Genomic DNA, 25,268 nt, shown 5'->3' with positions numbered 1-25,268 from the left:
GAATGTTGTTTTAAATTTAAAGTCTAAAAATGTTACTGTATAAATAAAGAGTGATTTCAAGTCCATTTTTGAGTTTTTGAATTTCACTTAATTATTTTATTGTTAAATTTAGAATTTTTAAATTCCATTTATAACCGGATTTATATGTTCGGTTAAAAAATACCGTTTTTACCGTAAAAAAGAAAACTACTCGTCCAATCACTATTAAGATTATATTCTCACCGATTTCCAATAATCATTTTCGATTTAGTTAAAAAATAACTTAAATCTTCTATAAATAAAGATTAATTGACGGACCTTTTAAAAGTAAAATATAATGATACACAGTGTTGTAAATACATAATACTGTCATTCCAATATTCCCATTACGGCACAATATTTTGCTGTTGCCACGTTCTATCGCCTCTATATTTTGTATAGTAAAATGATTGATATCATTTAATTGTGTTTCTGGTTATAAGAAAGGTAAGCATAACTGAATAATTTTATGTTTAGACTTTTTCAATTGTTGTAGATGAATCATACATACACAGGTGACATCAGTGATTTCTGATTGGAATCCATTTCTGTTAGCTACATTTAATATGAATGAGTACAGAAATGTAAACATGATAGTTTGTAAGGTTTCTCAAAAGAGTTAAAAAACTTAGAATGTGCCTTTAGTACTTAACAGTTATTCTGTTATAAATTAGCTAAATGAAATTGCAGTTTTAATGAATCGAATTTAAAAAAGATTGGTCAAAATTCAACAGTAGGTATTTGTTTTGTTAATAAAATTACAGATTAATTATAAAACAGAGTAAAATAATGTCGAAAATAGAAAGAACTATAATACTGGAAGACCTATGCCAAAGGGCAAGCTGGAAACAAAATAGTGCACTGAAAAAAAATTAATATATTTTAAAACATTCAGCAATAGAGGCTGTATAGTAGTTTATTATATAAATAAAACCATATTACAACTTCTTCAAATAAAGAAATCAAAATGTTTTTACATATTTTAATGTGTTTATTTAAATGGAATATTAAATTTTTAACAGTTTTCTAAATTTGAATATATAATATATATATAACTAGCTGTACCTGCGACTTCGTCTGCATGGAATTTAACTTTATTTTTCTAAAATAAAAGAATAGAATTTTTCTAAAATTAAAGTAGCCTAAGTTACTTCTTATTGTATCAGCTACCTGCCATAAAAAAAGGTCCCATCAAAATCGGTCCAGCCATTTCAGTGATTAGCCGGTACAAACATACAGACATACAAAAATGGTAAAAAATGATATTTTGGTGTATGTACCCTATTTATGTTGATGTGCATATAGTAAAAAACGGTTATTTCAATATTACAAACAGACACTCCAATTTTATTTATATGTATAGATGAATGAATGAATATTGTTGTAGTTTATTCATGTAGTAATAAGAAAAAGACTAGGTAAATTGAGAAAAATATATATTAATATAGACTACTGACATAACAGAATAGAAAGAAGGAATTGAAGTAACAAAACAAGAGTCTACAAAAGTAACTATAAATTTAAAATACAAAACATTTCTTCATTAGCCAGTTAGAACAAATATTAGTAAATTTTTTATTTTATTTTTAGAAGCAGCCATGTCGAGCATGTCTGACAGGAAGGCGGAGTTGGAACGTAAAAAGGCCAAACTCCAAGCCCTCCGTGAGGAGAAGGACCGTCGCCGCAGGGAGAAAGAACAGAAAGATGCTGAAGAGGCACTGGTAAGAAATTAAATTTTTAATGACATATAAACTTAAAGAGGCATGGATTTAAATATAAATGAAAAGAAACATGATACTTAAATAGAATATAACAAACAAAAGCAAAAATATGGGTAGTATTTATAAATAAATGCAATATGGTGTAAGCAATATTTTTTAATCCACTACTTTAATCACAAGGAACAACATACCTCCTTCATTTGTATGACTCTATAGTCAAAATTTATAAATAAAGTTTAAATTTAGCTGAGGATACCACTAAACCTAAAAACACAAAATTTAACTTGGTCTCACATATATTATTTTGCTCAAAATATAAAAATGTAATGTTCATAAGTTGTCTTGATCCCATAGTAAAGTTCTGTTTTTAAAATGAGCCTAGATACTACTAAATCTTATTAATATTATAAGATTTTTTTTTCGGACTACTCTAATGCTGTTGGCCGCAGCTGGCCTTTACAGCTTCACTGGACTTTAGGGCGCGAGTGCAGATGTCACTCCAAACCCGCGGAAGGACTTATGGAGCGGCTGAAGGCCAACTCCTGCCTGACGGATACGACTTTAGTCTGAAGGCACCACTGGGGGTTCGAACCTCGGCTCAGGCTGTCGTAATATCGATCCCCGTTTTAATTTGACGGGGGCTCGATCGGAGGGGAGTATTATAAGTGCGAAAGTTTGTGAATATGGATAGATGTTTGTTACTCTTTCATGCAAAAACTACTGAACTGACTTTGATGAAACTTTACAGTAATATAGCTTATACATCAGAATAACATATATTGTATATAGGGTATAAATTTCACGCGGGTGAAACCAGGAACGCAGGTAGTGAATAATAACTAATAATAAAATATATCCAGCAACGCGCAACCACGGCGTCCAGCTTGGACAGCCGCCGGGATCTGGACGAGATGCTGTCGTCTTTGGGCGTGGCGCCAGTGAAGGATGTACTGTCCTCGCTCTCGTCTATGACGTCATTGACGCCCCCGCAAACCGCCTCACCTGACGTTAGTCTCCCGCATACTGATAAATCAAGCTTACCAGTACATGGGTAAGTGTTGATATTTTTATAATTTTTGTTCTATATAATAGTCATTTGTATGTAAAATCTTTGAATAAAGAAAAAGGTTAAGGACTGACCAAACATAAAAGAGGTAGAGGACATCTGCCAGCTTGCAAATTGCCTGATCCGACAACTCATGTGACTTTAGGATGTTTTGGAGGTGGACCATCCTCATTTCTTGGGGGTGTGAAAAATGGTTTACATTCTATTCTCAAACCTACTTCTTTTTTTTCTTTTACATTATGCAATCAGTCTTCCAGACTATACACAGATTTCTTGACTGTTATAAAATCTCGTGAGAGGTGATTCCCCATTGAGAATCCAGCCTCAGATATTCAAGGTTATGCCAGATTGTTGAAGTCTTCTTTATTTTACATCTCTTAAGATGTGCCATATTATCAATCAAAGTCAATTGAACAAACAAGTTTATTCTAGATATTTTCTCAAACCTACTGAAGATATAATACACAACATTTCAGAAATATCGTTCAAGTTGTTTCAGAGGAGTTTTGTTACATTGTGACACAATCTTATGTATAAAATTATCGTGTCACAGTTTTCGTTCCCATAGTCCTCCGAAACGGCTTGACCGATTCTCATGAAATTTTGGAGCGTATTGAGTAGGTCTAAGAATCGGCCAACATCTATTTTTCATCCCCCTAAATGTTAGGGGTAGTCCACCTCTAAATTTTTTTTTTATTTTAAGGCAAAACAACGTATTCTGGGACAGCTACTGATTTTATATATTAGATACCTTTTTAATTGAAATTTCCAACTTTAATTTCTATCAGTTTAGTACCCATAGTACAGAAACTACTTACTTTATAACTAGATGGCGCTGTACCATATCCAGGTCATTTATTATAGTATTTTTTAATTCACGGAACAGTGGTCCCAAGAAGCCTCTCCAGTTGCAAGTGGTGTCGGTTCAGTCCACTGACATACCACCTAAAGAGAATGTCACATACGCCAAGCAAACACAGACTACCACTTCTGGCGTCACCGAGTTGCGAGATGGTAAGTTATGATTCAATATAATTAGATGTATATGATGTAATCATATATAACTTATGGCCCTTCGCATTTTATGGGAATTTATATTTAAGAGATTACTCTATTTTTTAGATTACTACATTTTGAAATAATTATTAATCATTCACTTATTAATTTGGGTAATACATTATTATTTAAGAATAAAGTTAGATTTATTATTTTTTAATATAATTAAATGGGTTTTAACAGGATCAAGTTTATGGTATATTAATAATGTGTATTTAATGCGAAAGCATAAAGAATAATCATTTTTTATTTATTGGAAATTAAATTACATTGATGTTAATTGGATCAATAAATATTACTGGTACTGATCACTGATAATTAGTGAAAGGCGGCCAACATTGTCATTGGAATAAAACTTGAATATACAGAGCATGGTGTTTTCTGTTGATTGTCAAAATTCCATGATAATGTCCATAAAGTTGCCCATTATTTTTGTACTATGTGTTCATATTTAATGTATGACTAATTAATACAAAATATATAAGAAGCCTTATAGATTTGTGCAAGATTCATAGTCGAGTAATTAAAATTTTAATGTCTATAATTGATTAATAGGTTCTAATTATCTTGCAACCTTTTCAAAGGCATCTTGTATTCATACAAATTCTCAAAATAGCAATTATAATAAATCTATTGCCAACAATGGTACAGTTACAGAGTTATATATTTATACAAAGGTTTTTTTAACATGTATTCCTAGTTACAAACTCGGCTATTGCTCAGCATCTCTAATACTGATTTTAATTTTAAACATTATAATGTTCCGTACAGCTTAAATTAGACATTAGACCATGAAAATGTTATTATCTAACTATTTTCCAGCCTTTTCTAACTTAGATAATCACATTTTCGTTTGTCACCTTTTTTTTAACAATTTGAGAATTTGTACATGTGTCAACCCTAATATTTTATTAATTGTTTAACTGTGATGTCTGGGTGTGGGTTTTAACAACATCATTTGCAAGTATATCTGTATTTTATACCAACTAAAATAACTAAATATCACATTAATTGTGTTAATTATGAAAAGTATTTCTTGGATTTATTCAATTTAATTAGGCTACACGGCCCCTATTATAAATACTTTATAGACTAACATACAGATGAAATAATAGTAAAATATAATTTGTCTATGGTCACAATTAATATGTGGCTTATATTTTTAAAACATTACGACACGAACGTTAGCGCTACAGAAGGACCTATCGCCATTCTAAAGATTAAAAACAACTTTAATAGCAATTAATCATGTACTACATTTGTATTGCAAATAACTGCAATAATGTCAAATTAATTTGAATTTAATTTCTAGACCACAGTAGAATTTGTTTCTAACATAACCATATACCGTGACTTCGTCTGAGTGGAACCCGATATCCAACTCCCGTCAGAAATTTGAGAAACTTTTTAGTAAATATCAATAAAACAAACATTAATTAATGTAATCATATTATTAATCTTCAGCAAAATGACTCAATAGAACAATACATAAAATTACGCATAGGTTTATATCAATTAGAAAAAATGCTCTAGCTATATCGATAGCAATTCTATAATCGTATACACGCAGCATTTCAGAGGGAGATGGATATAGTCTAATTTTTAACTCAGTCAAAAAAAAAATTCTTACCCAGATGAAGTCACAGATAAAATTGTAGTCCAAATATATTTGCAAATGTTGTGATTTCGAACCAACGACATCTGTAGTCATTACAACAGTATTTACTTTTCCATCCAATTTTTATTTTAAATTATCTGTTTCTCAAACTCTAACTTAATAATTCTAAAAATGGTGACATTTTTCGACTAACCCTGTATCTGTATCATAAACAAGATATTTTCCTTTTTTATTTTGTAGGAATTTGGGAAACAGATATGAAATCGGCAAAATTTTATTTCTCCATGGCTTGCCCTGTGCCGTTTATCTCGTCTTGTCTGTCTGTCTGTAATTGTTTGGTATCTATATTAAAAAAATATAATAGGAATGAAATTTATGATTTTGAAATAAACATCAGTTTTATATGGGCATAAAAATTACACAAATATACAGAATCGATTTTAATGGAGTGAAAACTCCACTGTTCAATGAGATTTATCACAAATAATCATCTTATTCGGAAAGTAAATATTCACAAACATGATATTCATGAATTTTATATGTCATAAGGAATACAAAAGAAACTATATTGTACTTTAGTTTCATTTTTGTAGAAGAGTATAGCCTGATTTCTTCTGTATTTATTATAGGCATAGGAAATAATTCTTGAATTTCATGATAGTGAATTTTTAAGCTAATTAAAAAATATTACATTCCGGAATTCAAACCCAACAACTAACCGAATCGGTGCGTTGTTACTTATTTATAATAGCCTAATATTGGTATTTTCTTTAACTTCAGTTGTTAGAAGTTTCTTGTTGAAAAAATTACTTGAGACAATTCCATGGTATAAGTTAATACATTGATAATACAAAAGTAAATACTGTTTGAGTCTTTGGTGCAATGTTTGTGTTTGTGCTACCATAAAAAAAGGCTGCTCTTCCAATGCATCACCGCTTGCAGGATACATGGAGGACTGGTGGCGGCCGCGCAAAGGTAATCTCAACCTTATTAACATTACTATAAAATCGTTTAGTCACAAACATGGTGATTCAATGTTTTTTTTTTCAGTACAGCATATAACAGTTTTCTATGCCTGTAATCACAATGAAAAATATTGTCTTTGCCATTTAAATTAATAATTAGTTAATTTAATTCAAGACAATATTTTTCATGATGTATGTCCACTCTAACAGTCTATAATAATTTAAAATTATTTAATATATATTTTTTTATATTAATAATAATATGTTATTAATACTAAACATAATTATAAACAGATGGTATTTAAAAAACAATAAAAAAAAATTTGTTAAAAATTAACTTAAGTTTATTTCAATAAACATATTTATTTAAATAATATATGTGTTACATATACTGACGTGTTTTATAAATATAAAAAAATAGAATGGTCATACATCAGGGATCATTGCAATAATTGGATTATTCTAATAATTTATATACTTTTGTCTTTTAATTAACTCATTAGATTACCTCAGAAAATGTTCTTATTCGAGCTAGAACTCGGAAACTTCAAAATCATCAAAATCAAATCAGAAAGTCTTTATTCATATAGGTCTATTACAGACTCTTATGATATGTCAAATCCATCGTCACTTCGAAGTGCTTTCGAGCCAAGAAGGACGGATAAGAAACTCAGCTCTTATTTTTTTTTCGAAAGAGCTTGTACAATAACAGTTATTTCATTTTAATTTTAAATACGCCATCTATTGTTGGTAGTTGATTTAATAATAAAATAATAGAGGGCGTTGTGTAAATGATTTATTTGTTTGACTATAATCAATAAATAGCATCTATGTATACGGTAATGAACCTTGTATACCACTTTTACAGTACCTAAATTGAAAAGAATACGAGCTGAGTTTCCTGTCAATTCTTCTCATGTCGAAATCATTCCGAACTGATGGTAGATTTGTCACATAAGAGTCTATAATAGACCTACATGAATAAAGATTTTTTAATTTTAAATTTAATAATGTATTAAACACACGCACACGACTCGTCCGTTCCGTTCGCGGGCTGCTCGCACAATGCCTTTTTGTCGGAGTAACTGTTCATTGACCGCCATTTTGTGCCCCACTACTCTCGAAAATCCGGAAGTGATAATAAGTATAAAAGAAATATAAGAATATGGCATGTATGATTTTATTCAATTATTGCAATCGTCCCACATTCCTAATATTGCACGTTATAATTTTCAGTTTACCTACCAATCATTTATTGGTTGAATCAAGATTGAAAATTTAATTTGTCAGTGCATGTTTCATTAATTCACATACGAAATAAAATGCATGCGATGAATAAATTAATCGAATAACAAAATATATATCATTGTCAATATCATTACGTTTATACATGTTTGTATATATACATATACATATATAAAAAAAAACAGTTATACTGTTTTGATTCTGCGGGGGCCGTTTTGCACTTGATTTATGCCGATTTTGATAAAATTTACTTTTTTTTCCAACTTTCACAAGCTATATAGATAGAAAATGACTCAATTGCCAATTCGCTTCAAGTATAATTGGATCTTGTTGTTTGGTAATAGGTTTCAATATAGAATTGCATGAGTTTTCCTACCCGCCTTGAAGTTTTTGTGATAGGATTGAAGTCAAATGTTTTGTCGTTAATTAAATTGTATTATTGCAATAGGAGATGATAACTCTTAGAAAGATGAATGCGTAGAATTTATTGATACTATTAACATGTTGAAACAGTTACTTACTCTGCTATAAAATTATTATATATTAGATAGTGTTATTAGCTTAAAATTTAAATAGACAAAAGTGAAAGTTGGTTAAAAAAGTATAAAATTGTAACAACAAAAAATTGTACCAGAATTAATTAACTAATTAAATGTATAATCGCTGTGCAATAAATGAATCTTAAAACAATGTACAAAATATATTAAACAATTTCACATAATGTTGACTGACAGTTTGTTTTTATTTTTTTGTCCTTTTCTAGCACACGCAACCGACTACTACGGTAAGTCATTATTCCTCCCGACGCTTTCTGTCGTATCCCATAACATTGCCTTTAATATAAACAAGTAACGCGGTGTCGGTTGTTTTTTTTCCAATCTCTGGAACCTGTAAATATTACCTTACTATCACGCTTTTAGTATACTAACACGGTCTCGATCGGACGGAGTCTGTCAGATTACTTGATAAACAGACTGTGCCAGTGAGAAGTAACATTAACAACTTATCAATACTCGTTATCAAGGAATCTGGAATATATGGGATGAGTGACATTACATCGTTTGATATATATACCCTGTTATGTTAAACTGTGGCCTTCCAGAGTTCTCCACGTGGTTCAGTTATACAATACACGGCCGCAAGATATAGAAATGTTTGAATATATTAATAGTTATGTGTTTATTCATTATGGTGGTGGTATGGGGTCGCTATATCATCTCACGCTGACTTACCTATCCGATTCTACTAACAAACACTGCACAGGTCTTAACACATGGTCGGGTGTCACTTCAAATTGTGCAGACTTGATATGCAAGTAAATAACGTTTGTGTGTAAAATTTAGTATTCTATTATATACCTTATTATTACTTAATATAGAGCCTTGAATTAAAATGCCAGTTAATTCTGAGTATCAATTCTGAAGTTTGAATGACCTGACCACGATAGGTCATGCTGTAAATTATAAAAGCACTATGGATATGCTGATCTATGTATAGACTTTGAATATATTTTTTTAATATATAATATTATAATGGTCGAAAGATACTGACATTGTTTTTGTTTTCCTCCCTTTTTCAAGATGAGTACAATCTAAACCCGGGTTTAGAGTGGGAGGACGAGTTCACAGGTAGGTTTCAATTCCGAAACATTTTGGACAATCATTAAACTAAACCGCCCTTGGTAGCCTCCGCCACTGTCACTAAGCATGTTTTGTTTTGTAACTGACCTATATATACATATATATGTAACGCTAATATATCTATATAAAGCTAACAAATACATTTAACTCGAGCACATCCGACTGTAGTAGACTATACAGGTTATGTAATATATAATATATATATATATATATAAGAATTTATTATTATGTTTTTAATTTTGAATCCACCTGTATATGTCTGTTATCTAGCGAGCGAGTTCAATTTTTTTTTATTTATTCTGAAAATTGTCTTGTGAGCTAGTGAGGATATTTTATTTATTTATTAATTGTGATATATTTATGCATGTGACAGAAATTTGTGTACGCATGACTAAATGTCATCATTCCGCCGTAGTTAATTGAAATCAGTATATTTTATGAGTATATTTATATTATATAATATGAGACATAATCTCTCTAGTGGAGAGCTCGGGAAGTTTTGATTCTATTTTTGATTTTTTTTTTATTTTTTATTAAAGCTTTCTGTCACTTTAAAGTTAATGCTTCATAACGAGATCTTAATGTTGCCTGTCATTTTTTTTGTGTGATTTATTTGTTTTTTTTTTAGAAGCAAATGTAATAGTTATAATTAATCAGTACAGGCATAATAGCCTAGATTTCTTGTAGGTTTTGCTTGTGTGTATATTAGAGTATTACCATACATGTATACATGTACCAGTTTTTTGTAATTTCACCAAAAATGGTCTCAACTATTTTTGTTTTTTTTTTCTATACTAATTACAACAGGCTGGTGATGATTATATGAGATTATGATTACAGTAATTTGCTTTTTTATACATGCTGCTTAATATAGAAGGTAAACATGAAACGTGGTATAAAAAAACGTATGTCATGTGCATGATTTCAATAGATTTCATAGTTTTTGTTTTAATCTAGAATGTGTGAAAACCTTGTAGGATCCGGTGTTTTTACCTTAACTGTCCTATTAATAAAAAACAACACATCTGACATTTTTATAATAGCAGTGTTTTGTTTTTTTCTTTGAGATTAAAAATATATGTCAACTGAAATGCACAAAGCAATTAAACATCTGAATAAAGTTTATTAGACGTTTGATGTTATAAATAAAATGGTAGGAATAAAAATAAACCTTGTAGCAAACGATGCAGCTCAGATGTATTTTATATATTATCGTTATAAAAAAAACTAGTAGACAATCGTAGAAGTATTGGTACCATTACATAGTATAAAACAAAGTTGCTGTCGCTGTTTATCCGTCCCTATGTATGCTTCAATCTTTAAAACTCGCAACGGATTTTGTAGCGTTTTTTTTAATAGATAGATTAATTCAAGAGGAAGGTTTATATAGATAATACATGTACACCCGTGCGAAGCCGAGGCGCGTAGCTAGCAAAATTATAAACTGATATTGCTAGTCTATGGTACTATTGGATTGTGTTCGTGGCATGCAACTGATAATTCGTTTAAATATTGGAATGTAACATAATGTTGCCATTTTTAAAAACCACGTTAATATTCATGTCCTTCAATTATGACATTCAACTAATTATAACCCATGAGCAAATATTTTTCTTTTATAAATATAATTATTTGTATATATGTATTTATTATTACAATAATAATACAGAAAATATAAAATTACAAGTAAATTAAATTATCAGTAGTCATAACTAATAGCTAATATTTTATTTCATCTTTTTTTTTTCAAATAGCTTAAATTATTCAGCATATCTAATAATGTCCCATCTTAAATATGTAACTTGACATTTGCCTAAATCAGGTTTAACAGTGTATGTAATATTTAATACTGCCAAATGTAAGCCAGATCGTTTATTTTAGACACATTTCAATAACAGTATATCTTATTTTTATATATTACTTTTTTTAAATTTTAAATGTAATAAAAAAGTATAAACTATGGTCCTAAAAAGTCCTAATTCGAAAGATTCTAAATCGTATTCTACATATTTAGGAAAATCTTATAAAATACCAGTTATACTAGGAAATCGTATGTCCTACATTATTTATATACTATTGATACTAAATCAGCATGGTTTGAAACTACTGATGCTTACTAAAACAAGTAGTTAATTGTAGTGTCAAATTACTGTAATTACACTCTCGTACATAACACGTAATACCTTCGCTTTTCAGAAACAAAACCTGAAAATATAATCTGTCAATAACCTGAAAATTAAAATATAACTTTCATCATTATTATCAATAACACTAGCCACACCGCAAAACACGGCTCTCATTGTCTACTCTAGAAAGTAAAATATTAGGTACACGTACCACGATGGCCAGATGGTTTGGTATAGTATTATATATCGAGGTTTTCATCTCTTGCATAAGTGTATCGAATATTTCGGCTTAGTTGTCCAACTTGTTACGACATTCTCGAGATGAAAAGTTATGGTGATATTATACCACGGAAAACGAAGTGACTGTGGATGTGGATATGGTATTGTACTGTAAATAATGTTTTGGAAAAGACAATTTAATAATTTAATTAGTTAATTTTATAAATTAACTAGCTGTCCCGGCAAACGTTGTTTTGCCTTAAAATAAAAAAAAAATTAGGGGTGGACTACCCCTAAAATTTAGGGGGATGAAAAATAGATGTTGGCCAATTCTCAGACCTACTCAATACGCTCACAAAATTTCATGAGAATCGGTCAAGCCGTTTCGGAGGAGTATGGGAACGAAAACTGTGACACGAGAATTTTATATAAATTATTAAAATAGAAGAAAATTTAGTAATATTTTGTTCTACTGTTATATGTATAGTTGTTGACAGATTATATATTTCAGTCTATTCATTCTTCAACATAATCAAATTTAGTTTGTCTTGTGCTAATACCTCCGATACTCATTAATTTTACATTCACACACTTTATGTCGGTAACGTGTAAGCTATTACTCTTATATTTAATATAATTTAAAAAATCTGTAATATTTGTACTTAGAATTAACCAGTATAACTAAAAAGTTTGCCGTATACGGTTTTATAATTCCGGTCCCACACAGTCGGTTGGTCGTCAGGTTGCCCGAATGTGTCTAACGTTCTGGCTCATTTGGTTACTAGTTGGCGGCAACCAAATACGCCGAACGGTATTGGTCTTATTCGAGCAACCTGACGATGGATCAATACTGTGACCAGGCTAAATCTGAGTTGAGGTTCGTAAACCTAGCGGTGTTCTCAGACTAAAATCGTATCCGTCCGGCAGGAGTTGGCTTTCAACCGCTCCATAAGCCCATCCACGGATTTGGATTGCCATTTATATAATTCGATGGCAAAAAAAAACCTATAAACGTACTTTAATACTTGATTTATTATTTACTAGGTTTGTTCGACATAGCTTACATGTTATTCAACATCATTTCATGGTAGTATAATATTAGTTCTATAGTGTAGTGCGTGTACCACCATAAACATACCATAACATAACATAACACACCGTTATTAAAATTGTTTTTAATGCAAAATGGTTTCAAAAATATGAAGTTATAAGTCGCGTAATACAAAGTGAAAGGATAAATACTTGTAAAAGACGTTACTGTTAATGCAATTATTTGTAGAAGAGATATACGTTATTAAAATTGTTTTTAATGCAAAATAACTTCATGGAATCATATCAAAAATGTAACTCGCCTTCTTTTAATGGGCAAAATGTCTTCCTCACTTGGCTGATCTTCACATTGGCTTTAAGCGGCTAAGACATAAGCAGAACGTAGTTTTTCTATAGTTCACGCGACAATGTAGGTTCAAATAACACACACGCATGCAAACATAAATATAAAACATATCCAGTTAAAACCATTCATTGTCGCGTAAGACAAAGTATTAAATAAAAGGAGAAATGTATAATTCAATAAAAACTACCCTTTTGTTTCAATCAAAAACATCAAAATGTTTTTGTTTAATTTTCAATGCTTTGATGAATAAGAACTATTTTATCTTATAATAATATATATCAATTTTAAGTTAAACTTGCCATTTACAAATTCACTTCCAATTTGCTAATGGTACTCTCAGATTAAAATAACCGTCAGGCAGGAGTAGTCCTTCAGAAATCTTTCCGCAGGATCCGTCATATAGAAGTTGGTCTTCAATCCATAAATCCTTGCACGGATTTGGAGTGCCGTCAGCACCAGCCCTCAATTTCAACCGTTGAAGCTGTAAAGAATAAACCTTCCACCAACCCATGGCCATACCAACCTCGCGGTTATTCTGGCCGAATCACGGGAAAAGCACGCATTTTCTTGACCCCTACAAAATATCTCTACTTATGTCCCTTCTATCGCACTCTCCCCCTTCTGGGGCAGCGGACGAAACGTTGATGAAACTGTAAAGGATACAACCCTCCAACCCATGGGCATTCCAACCTTTTGGTTATACTAGTCGAATCTACTGGGAATGCGCGCTGAATAACACACTATCTCTTGACCCCTACAAACTATTTCTACTCCTGTCCCTTCTGTCGCACTCTCCCCCTTATGGGACGAAACATTCACAGCTTCGGTGCCGGGCAGCACTCCTTCAGCAGCATCCTCTCTTCGTGAACTCGTACCACCTCGTCCTATCAGTCCGCTCGTACTCACTCCGCCTCCGGTGCCACTGATGCGCGAACTCCCGCAGCCTCTTAAATTCTCCTCCGAAGACACCAAGTCCGGCTGTAAAGGATAACCCTCCACCAACCCATGGCCATTCCAACCTCTCGGTTATACTGGTCGAATCTACGGGGAATGCGCGCTGAAAAGCACGCATTCTCTTGACCCCTACAAATTGTTTCCACTCCTGTCCCTTCTGTCGCTTTCTCCCCCTTCTAGGACAGCGGACGAAACACTGACAGCTTCGGTGCCGGGCAGCACTCCATCTTCAGCAGCATCCTTCCTTCTTGAACGCGTATCACCGTCAGTTCTTTCGTAATCGCTCCGTCGCTCGCTAAAATTCTCCTCCGTTGACACCAAGTCCGGGTAGTACACCGGACCTTCTTCTTCGCCTTCACCGCGACGTATCCCCTCCAGCAGTTTCCCCCTAAGGTCGGAATACAGCGAGCTGTAAAAGATAGTAGGATAGTCGGTAACAAATAGTATAAGTGTAAAGATAGGAAGTCCGCCGTACACCGCATGGCACACACCCGTCCCCGTCATACCCGGCGTCCCCGGCAAGGGCCATTCTTATTCACCGTCCAGTGCTTACATTCGACGGCGACGCCGCTCGGCAAGGTGACGACGAGGAGGCCGCCTTCCATGGGAAACTGCCGCCGGGCATCCTGCCGCACGGACTGCCCACCGTCAAGGAGGTGCAGCCGGCTGTCACCGCTGCACCGCAGGAGAAGAAGGAGGAGGAGAAGGAGAAGAAAGGTATGTTATCTCTCTTACGAGAAATAATAACTTACGCTTCATACAGACTAAATAATAAAGTATTGCTGTACTTGACGGCCTTGTTGACAACAGATATAAATACATAGATTTCTAATATACATAGCAAACACCCAGACCAATACTAAAAGTCAGACTTATGAATTACAAATGTTTGTATCATGGAGGAATCGAACCCGCAACCATCGGAAGGTGGTATGCTAAAGCGCCAGCCACAGTAGCCGTCGATTAAAAAAAAATGTATACATCACCTAAAAAACAACTAATTTAGTTTAATCTCTTTCACTCTTACTATTACTACCTTTTACCATTACTCTCTCTCTCTCTCTCTCTCTTTCTCTCTCTTTCTCTCTCTCTCTCTTCATCTGTCTTTTACTGTTTCTAGATCCACTTATTTTTATATATTACTATGTATAGTTCGCGAGCTGAGCGCGGATGAGAAGCAGACGATTCTACTGTCTTCGGAGTTCCAAAGGTTCATGAGCCGCGCCGGCCGCGTCATCGAACGCGCGCTCGCCGAGTCCGTGGACATCTACACCGACTACACCGGCGGCGGCGACAATGAGAACGCACTGTAAGTTGTACGCAATATTTTTTTTTATGGATGATAATGGAATTGTGCAGCCGCCTGCGCTAACGCTTTACACTGGAGGGGCACCAGTGGAGGATGATAAAATGAGCATGAGGTCAGGTCAATTAGCCCATCGTGACAAATTTGCCAAGAATTTCACGATTTTTTCCAGAGGGCACTGCGTGGAGGTCGACTGCCATGCTACATTGCTAGCAAAAGATCATCAGGACCTATATACTGAACTGGACGTTAGGGAAAAATTGTAATATAAAAAAAATTACGTTCATATGCGGCTAAATTACCCTACATTAATAAATGCTTTTTGAATTTGTATTTGAATGAAGATATTTTAGTTCTATGTATGTATGTTAGCGACGACAAGACGGACGGTCGCCTGTCGCTGGTGCGCACATTCTGGGACGAGCGATGGTCGCGCGGACGCTGCGTGACGTGCCTGGACTGGTCGTCCGCGCACCCCGAGCTGCTGCTGGCCGCCTACCACAACAGCGACGACGCGCCCCACGACCCCGACGGCGTCTGCCTCGTCTGGAACACCAAGTTCAAGAAGACCACCCCGGAGGACATCTTCCACTGCCAGTCGCCTGTCATGAGCGCCACGTTCGCCAGGTAAACAAGTTTTTTTGATGACCTCCGTGGTCTAGCTGGCACAATGCTTGACTTCCTATAATCGCGGGTTCGATTCCTCGCACGGTGCAAACATTTGTGTTCATGAGTATGATTGTATATATTTACAAAATTGAAAAATGTATTTATGTCTGTAGTCTAGTAACACAGGCTCTATCGAGTCTCTAGGTGAAATTTACAGCCTATATGTTATTCTGATGTATAAGCTGCAAAGTTTAATTAAAATCCGTTCAGTAGTTTTTGCGTGAAAGATTAAACAGGCATCCATCTATCATATGTTAGAACATAGAATACATTTTCCAAGATTTTAGCGTCCAAAAGCTGCAGCAAGTAAAAGTTTAAGTGTAAAAGTTTGTGAATATGTTTGTATAATTGTATTGTATTTAACAAAAATTGTTTATTTAATTCAGAAGGATCATTACAATATTATTTATACAATAAGTACACTTTCTAGACAATATCAATGCGTTTCGTATTTACCTGACTTCTGAACTAGCATTAGCCGTATGACAGAAGCCAGTTCCTTCCCATTACATGAACTTTTATTATAGAAGGATGAAAACTATTATAACATGTTTTATATAAATATATATATTTAAAAATATAAGTTATTTTAAAAAGTTAGTTAAAAATTGTTATTCAATTAGATTTTTAAGGACTTTATTCACATTTGGGGCATAGTTAGTATATATTCAGTTCAATATCATCATCATTATTATTTTTCAAGTGATTTAGTCAATTATTGATGCCAGTGGGAACTAATTTTATTATTATATGTATTGTTCTTCTTTAGGTTATATGCCAAATTCAAAGTCTGCTTAATTCAGCTCTAAGTGGACTATTGTCATTTGGTTATTAGTGCTATATAATCATGACATACAATATTAATAATAGGTTTATTTGTGAAGGATTTTTGGTCCAGAATAAGATGTTGTGAAGTGAAGACCGTCATAACATCTGCTTATATGATGCATAGAAATATTTATTGAGTAGTAGAAGTATATAGATACTCTTACATGGTGTTAATGAAAACATACATACATATCATGTATATTTATTTATTTAATTCAGACTACATGGCCCATATTATAAATACCTTATAGACTAACATACATAAGAAATAATAATAAAATATGAAAAATAAAATTGTCTCTATGGTCACGGCACTGACGACGGCAATCTGCCACGGTAGCGCCGATAGACCACCCCCTTCGGCCAGTAGTCCTCCTTCATGAAGGTGGGCAGCATATTGGTGGGGACCAGGGCCACGAACGCTTTGAAGCTCGCGTTGTGGATCGATTCCATATATGTAATTGTAATTGTATATGTATGTATGTTTTGTATATGTATAATTTGTATTATATTTTCCACACGACAGGTTCCACCCGAATCTAATCCTGGGCGGTACTTACTCCGGTCAGATCGTACTATGGGACAATCGTATACAGAAACGTACGCCCGTGCAACGCACGCCACTCTCTTCATTGGCGCATACGGTAAGTTATCAATATCTTCAAATGTCACCCTTAACCTGTTAACCGAGGGAGACATATAAATACGTCAAACGTGCATGTAAGTGTAGTACTTATGAATACCTACATTTTTTAAATTTATGTTGCTACGTGGAACCTGAAACAGGATGTGTTTTTTTTCGAACTACTCTAATGCTGTTGGCCGCAGCTGGCCTTTACAGCTTCACCGGACGTTAGGGGGCGAGTGCAGATGGCACTCCAAACCCGCGGAAGGACTTATGGAGCGGCTGAAGGCCAACTCCTGCCTGACGGATACGACTTTAGTCTGAGGGCACCACTAGGGGTTCGAACCTCCACTCAGGCCGTCGTAATTTCGATCCCCGTTTGAATTGGACGGGGGATCAATCGATGCATATTGCATTGTTACCATGTACAGATATTTCTTTAATTTTATATTATTGTATATTTATATTATATGTATATATATATATGATATGTTACTATTATTATTTATGTTTATTCATTCCATCTTGTGCCATCCACCACCTGTACATACGATTAGACGCCTTTTATACCTACATACTGTGTATATTGTTTTGTTTCGTACTTTTTTTTAAAGGTGCTATAAATATTTATTTATTTATACAAAACTCTATTGCACCTTTAAAAAAAGTTAATTTCATTATATTTATAATCCAAGATCCTGTAGGAAAGTACAAATACATGTCTGATTTGTTACAGCACCCCGTGTACTGCCTGTCGGTGGTGGGCAGCCAGAACGCCCACAACCTGATCTCGGTGTCGACGGACGGGCGCATGTGCTCGTGGTCGCTGGACATGCTGTCGCAGCCGCAGGAGACGCTCGACCTGCAACATCGCCAGAGCAAGGCCGTCGCAGTCACCTCCATGGGCTTCCCGCACGGCGACGTCAACAACTTCGTGCTGGGCAGCGAGGATGGAAACGTTTATACTGGTACGATCTTTTCATGTTTCGTTCGCTTTTCAATGACTTCGCATAAAAGGGTATCTATAAGTTTGATATTATTGCATATACCTCATAGTGTTAAGTCCGCCATATGCATCTATATTTGTGTATTTGTGCATAAAAGATTTAATAAATAAATAAATAAAATTATTGCATATACCTGTGTCCATAGTTAATTATTTATCAGTACCTTAGTAAATAATGCGGAGTCGAACTCGACTTGGGCCTGATTTCTTCTTAAAATAGCTAAAAATAGCTTTGAAAAGGTTTTGCATGTAACTTTATCTGTATAGTGACCTTATTTTATGTATAATTTCTATTCATCTAATAACCACTTTTTTATTAACGATAATGGAACTATTTTTGTCTACACTGATAGTGTATGCCTCCAGCATAGAAGGGTAGGATGATAATGAAATAAAGATAGGTTAATCAGCCCATCATGACGAATTTATCAGTTATTAACTACAATAGTTTTCAGGGAAAATCACATTGACAATCTTATCTGATGTACCAATGACAATGTACCAGCATTGTTTATTATGGGGCCTATAGGTCCCTAATACAAATTTTCTTTTCCCACCATTCAAAATTAACTAGTGATAAAACTTGTGCTCTTTTAATGTATTCTGTGATAATAATTATTATATTCGTGGACAATTCACATAGCACTATCTAATTCCAAGTTATACTGAGCTTGTGTTATGAGCTAGACAAGTGATATATTTTTTAATTCAAACATAATATACATAGGAAAAACACAGACCGATATAAACAATTATACTTATGAATACAAATGTTGCACTGTGCGGGGAATCGACCATCATAAGGAAAGCGGGGTGGCGCTGCACTACTGAAGCCGTCAACCGTGAGACGTCTTCTTGTATATTTCCTCTCAATATCATTACTTTTTTAACTATTCAAAAGTGCTTATATTAAGTATATTTTTATGCAGGTTGCCTGTACGGGCAGCGTGCGGGCGTAGGCGAGGCTGTGGAAGCCCACGCTGGTCCAGTGACGAGCGTGTCGTGCCACGCCGCCGCCGGGAGCGTGGACCTCGCGCACCTGTACCTCACCAGCTCCGTGGACTGGAGCGTCAAGCTGTGGTCCCTCAAGGACTCGAAGCCGCTCTACTCGTTCGAGGACAGCGGCGACTACGTCGTCGACGTGCGCTGGTCGCCCGCGCACCCCGCGCTCTTCGCCGCGGCTGACGCATCCGGCCGGCTGGATCTCTGGAACCTCAATAGGGACACTGAGGTCGGCACACCCCTGTAGCTATAATATTTCAGGACAATTCACACAGCATCATCTAGTCCCGAGTTAAGCAGAGCTTTTTGTTATGGTTACTAGACAACTGATTTTTTTTATTTATTGGATTGTTTGGGCTATTGTCAGCTTTTTGTTATAGTTAAGGATATTCTTAGACAATCTGATATAAATAGACATATATAAATACATATATACTTTTCTTTAGTAAATACATACTTAATATACAGGGTGTCCCAAACTCAACGTCAAGCCGAAACAGAGTGATAGGATTGATTGTAACCATCATGAGAAAAATCCGAAAAAAAGTCTATTCCATTTTAAAATTATGGGCATTTAAGAAAAAACTAGAAATTTGGTCAACTGTAACCATTTTTCGGTTATTGTGGTTAATTTTTATTATTTTTGTTCAATTAAACTTTGGAACCATAACCCAAAATAATATTTCTAGAACCACAGTCAAAAATAATGACACAATTGCCCCAAGTTTTCTAGAATTAAGGGAGGAGGGAGGGAGGACCCTTAAAAAAACGTACTAAAGTACCTTGGCATTACTTGGCAAGTGCCATTAGAACTTTTCAGGATTGTGAAATGGTACAATACTTGTTAGTTTCATACTAAAAATCGGGTTACTTGTTTTTATTTTTTTACTCGTTTTTTTTAGTATGAAACTATGTCCTGGGTTTTACTATCATTTGATATTAGTTAAAAATGATAACCCTTCGTTGTCGGGCAATTAATTAAAATGTAAATAAATTCGCAGGTGCCAATAGCGTCGGTGCAGGCGGAGGCTGGTGTGGCCTTTAACCGCGTGTCGTGGTCACCCTCAGGATCTCATCTCACGGCTGGCGATGACGCCGGCAAGATATGGCTCTACGACCTCGCAGAGGTATTGTCAAATACTTATATTGACTAGCAAAGCAATATATGGCTAGCAAAGACTCTAAAGAATTACTTGAATGACGAGCGTGCATGGCAATAGTTGGTCATGCACAGGATTTTCTTTTAATGTTAGACATAGACATCTATATAAATATTCATTGTGAAGAAATTTGCTGGAAAAAGAAACAAAGAAATTCCATTGAGATTCTTGCCAGTTACTTTGCTTATTTTGGATGGCATGGGGGGTAGGGTCTAAATGATGATTACGTCATAGCCAGTTATTTGCTTTTTTACACGAATGGCAACCCTCGCATTGTCTTTGCTAAAAAAACAATACATTAATTGAGAAATGTTTACATAAGCAGGGGGTAAGATCATTGCTTACTTTTGCTGACAAGGGGGTTGGGGGGGGGGGGGGGTTAATAATTGTAATAAATCTGCTTACATAATACTTGAACGTTTTTTAAGAGTTTTTTTTATTTTCCAAAATCTTTGAGATTATATGGAAATACTAGAGTTCAGATTGTCTTAAAGGGTTTAAGATCTGCTTTAGTTTCTTTTGGTGCTTTATTAAGGGAAAAAAATTTAAATCTGTACGTCTTTCGGTATACAGCATGTGGCACAGCCGCGGCACGACGAGTGGAGCAAGCTGGTGTACACGCTGCAGGAGTTGAGGAACAACCAGGCTGATGAAGAGACCGATCGCCTCAGCCTCGCCACCAGCGGACCGCCCTCGCTCGGCAGCCTCACTTCGCTCGCCAGCAACCCGCTCAGGTAACCCTGGTGACCAACTCGTCACCATCACCACCATCATGAAATCTGGTCCGTTAGTCCAAGATGGTTTCCAGAGGAAATCGCGTGGATGTCGACCTGACGTGATACATTACTTGCCCTTACACCCAAACCGGCTTTCGCGCGGGAAAGAATGTGCATGTAAATGTAGATAAAGAACGAGACAGGACGTGCAGCTCGCGCATTCCCGCGTTCTTTAATCGTACATGGTTCACCGTCTTTTTGTAATGATTAATTACAAAAAATAGTTTAGTATTTTTTGTGTTCACACTTCCGCGCGTGCAATGCAATGCAAATACGCACAATGTAAATACTTCACGATTGCGCGCACTGACTTTCCCGCGCTAAATCCTAATCGCACGTGAGACGTATGGTGTATATAAATCATCAGTTAATCCCTGTTAATTAAAATAATGTTTACTGTCTAGTTAGTAGTCAGTATTATAGTATAAAACAAAGTCGCGGTCGTTGTCTCTCTGTCCCTATGTATGCTTAAATCTTTAAAACTACCCGACTGATTTCGAAGTGGATTTTTTAATAGAGTTATTCAAGAGGAAGGTTTATATATATAATACATGATGATTGGTAACAAAGAAATAAACGATATATCTATCTACACCCATGCGAAGCCAGGGCGAGTAGCTAGTAAATAATATAGAACTGGTCAGCTAATTTATCACTTTCATCATTTAATTATTTATAATACCCTCTGCATTAGAAACTATTAAGGATAATTAAAGTAGTTGAATTAATTGAATTTGTTATATTAACAATAATTTACTGTTAATGTTGCAGGTAACTGGCCTGGGACGCTAGGTGCGGCTGGCGACTGTAATAACCACACAATAATTATATACTCACGCACTGAATTATCGAGTAAAATAACCCACACTTATCTAGACGTAAACATGTGGCTAAACTTGTCTTCTTTAATTTTTCCCATACTTCACTTATGGTTCAAGATATGCCATAAAATGGATACTTGGTTTTGTTTGAAATTTAGATAAATATTTGAATTTGATTGCATCATATTCAAATATACTATTTAACATGTATTTTATGTAATTTCAATTTGAGCCTAATTTGATTGCTATAAAAGCCAAGGTGCTTGTTTTTGTAGGTACAATTTCAATCTATGTCAATGATAAATTATAGTAAATATTTAATCAATTTATAGATTTTCGTCATAAACTGTGAAGCAATGCTGTTGACAATTCTTAAATTAAAATGAAATGGTAATTAAGCACAAATTAAACAATGAGAATGTTAATAGGAGACTTAAGATTATTCTGGGCTGGGAAAAAGTAGAAATATTTTCAGATAAACAACTAACTGCACTGTAAAATATGAACATACAATGTAGAAGAAAGATGCATAAATATTTATATGTTTAATTAAAATTCCATCTTCAAGGTTCTCGAGAATAAGAACAAAGATAAATAAATATTTATATATGTTTTACTTGATAGAAATTGCATCGTACAAGGTTCTCGAGAACATATAGTGTAAGTGTTTACCTACTTATCATTATTGAACATAGATTTCTAGTAGGTACAGGTACTCCCGCGTACACTTAGATTGTGGAATGAACTTCCTGCCGAGGTTTTCCCACGAGACTACAGCATGGGGTTTTTCAAGAAAGGTATATTAAGGTTATACCCCTGGTGTTTCAGGCGTTCATAGGCTACGGTAACCGTTTACCATCAGATGGGCCGTATGCTTAATTGCCACCATCATAGTATAAAAAAAAAGTAGGGTTCGCTTATATGAATGTTATTACTGCATTATAATCCTGCAGTTAGAAATACTATTACTGGAAATGACCAGTATGGTTCTATCTGGTCAAAAAAATAAAATATGGAATTGAAGTGAGCATTAGAGTCGGAGAACAGAAGTGGGCAAGAAGCAAACGTTTGTATTTTATTTATTTCTATAGTGCTAGAATGTAAACGAACAGTTACATTAATTTTATTTTGTCCAGAAAAAATAGTAGGATGCTGCTAATGTCAAAATAATGAGACATTATCATTTACTGCGACCTTTTCTGTTTGATATGGTTGAAGACCTTATTCATTAAATTACAAATCCAATTTAACTGCTTTATATTTATTCTTTTCAAATAAAGAAACTTGAAATAAATTAAAAATTTAAATTAACTTGTATATTTGCTTTTTTGTAATTGTGGGGTCTTCACATGTAAATATGATTTAATTTAATATGCTTAGGTAAGGTAATATGAGCGATGGAGGGATCAATGACGTCTTGTGATTAGATCGTCAGATATAGTTTCTCTCAAGTTTGTCTCTTCGCCTGTACATACATAGACAATATACGCAAAATAAACTATATATGCAGTGCTATTCCAGAATTAACACAAAATATTCACAAATACCCCTTACACAGAAATAATTCTGTTGATGTACGAAAATAGAAAATTCGTATAGTAGCTTTTAATATTTTCGCAATAAGACAAAAGGGCTGCGCTTGTCACTTCTACACATATTATACACAAAGTCTTGTTATATACATATGATAAGTGGAAAGAATTTTATTAAATATTATAAGACTTCTTCAAAACTCACTCGCGATTATCCCACATCTATATACCTTGCTATTGCTATTGCTAAGAGCTCCAGCGATTACAGCGTGGCTTCTAAATTATGAATGAACAGAAGATAATGTACAATTATACCTTTTACTTGAATCTATTCAATCATCAAACATAATGATGAGTCATCATCATCATCATCATTAAACTACATCTGACATTCTATTTACAAGAGAGGAAAGCAATGTACAGGAATTTTATTTTTTTGTGCAGATGCTAGTGTAAGTTTTCTGTTATAAGATATATGTAATTATTGTCTGTTTGTTGTATAATTCGTTTTACAATATATTTATAGAAATGTACTACATATATTTATTAAAAGACAGGTAACTTAGTATTATGATACGAGTAATATCCGATAGCTGTATGTGCTTTAACATCAATGAAATAAAAGCTTCAGAAATTTATAACATTGTTTATTTTTAATTAGAAATAATCAACACCATTATCACAATGATTCTCTATATTAATAACATTATAAACGCGAAAGTTTGTGAGTATGGATGTTTGTTACTCTTTCACGCGAAAACTACTGAACGGATTTTAATGAACCTACAATAATGTTGCTTATGCATCAGAATAACACATTGGCTATATTTTATATGGACATTTGATGCGGATGAAACCGCGGCCACAGTGGTTTAATTGATTAAAAACATATATGTGATATATAAGTTTTTAATCAATTTTAAATAGACATTGTTCACAACTCCATTAAATAAACCATTGGAATGAAGTTGCTACGGACTTTCAAATGATATCTGCAGCTTTTGCAAGTCTTCAGAGACCTAATTTATAACCTTAAAATTTTATCAATACATGACAATAACAATGACTAATAAATATAATTATTTAGAAAATATGAACATTTAAATTTACTGTTCTGTGACTAAAACAGATTCTTGATTATAAACAAGAAACAATTTTAAAATGAATAGGAATTTTTGTAACCTATGAATTTATCTAAGTAAATATATGCTTAGGCTGATACTGTTCATTTTGAAAATAATAAGTGTCTGCAACATATGTGGTGCTTCATCACTCACTTGGTCACTTATTTGATATTTCATGCTCTTGAGTTGGTAAACGTAATGAGCACGAAATGCATTGTTCTACAGAAGATAAAAAATTCTAGTGTCATAAAAATGCAATATTAAAGCATAAGAAATGTGTATGGTTTTATGTCATTTGGTAAAATTGAACCATTATCATCCCACTTTTAAATTAATAAAAATGCTTAAAACAGAGGCATGTCAACTCATCATATCATTATTATATAATAACCTTT

The 25,268-nt window shown here is 34.0% G+C and overlaps 1 protein-coding gene across 10 annotated transcripts; it reads left to right on the top strand.

Annotated features, from left to right (window-relative positions):
- The first annotated feature begins 214 nt into the window (after positions 1-214).
- On the top strand, positions 215-23,021 carry LOC131847389 (cytoplasmic dynein 1 intermediate chain). 10 transcript variants are annotated; one of them, XM_059196956.1, is made up of 16 exons: positions 215-465; positions 1,609-1,739; positions 2,600-2,790; positions 3,692-3,819; positions 6,422-6,454; positions 8,453-8,473; positions 9,270-9,317; positions 14,604-14,741; positions 15,177-15,333; positions 15,703-15,957; positions 17,354-17,471; positions 18,189-18,420; positions 19,388-19,689; positions 20,462-20,587; positions 21,194-21,354; positions 22,168-23,021. In XM_059196956.1, exons 2-16 carry the CDS (start codon positions 1,617-1,619, stop codon positions 22,169-22,171), a joined length of 2,037 nt encoding a protein of 678 aa, XP_059052939.1. In that variant the 5' UTR covers positions 215-465; positions 1,609-1,616; the 3' UTR covers positions 22,172-23,021. The 10 variants fall into 10 exon arrangements, with proteins under 10 accessions (XP_059052939.1, XP_059052937.1, XP_059052945.1 ...); XM_059196954.1 differs by having other exon boundaries at positions 14,571-14,741; XM_059196962.1 differs by lacking the exon at positions 6,422-6,454.
- The last annotated feature ends 2,247 nt before the right edge of the window (positions 23,022-25,268 follow it).

The sequence above is a fragment of the Achroia grisella genome, unplaced genomic scaffold, assembly GCF_030625045.1.
Source record: "Achroia grisella isolate CSIRO2021 unplaced genomic scaffold, CSIRO_AGI_Agris_v1 utg524, whole genome shotgun sequence".
Classification (NCBI taxonomy): domain Eukaryota; kingdom Metazoa; phylum Arthropoda; class Insecta; order Lepidoptera; family Pyralidae; genus Achroia; species Achroia grisella.
Note: the sequence above shows the minus strand (reverse complement) of the source record. Positions and strands in the feature narration are given on the sequence as shown.

Coding starts and splice junctions, on each gene's coding strand:
- LOC131847389 (XM_059196954.1), top strand. CDS start 1,617: ATGTCGAGCATGTCTGACAGGAAGGCGGAGTTGGAACGTAAAAAGGCC. Junction 9,318..14,570: donor GTGGGAGGACGAGTTCACAG/GTAGGTTTCAAT, acceptor TTCACCGTCCAG/TGCTTACATTCGACGGCGAC. Junction 14,742..15,176: donor GGAGGAGAAGGAGAAGAAAG/GTATGTTATCTC, acceptor TACTATGTATAG/TTCGCGAGCTGAGCGCGGAT.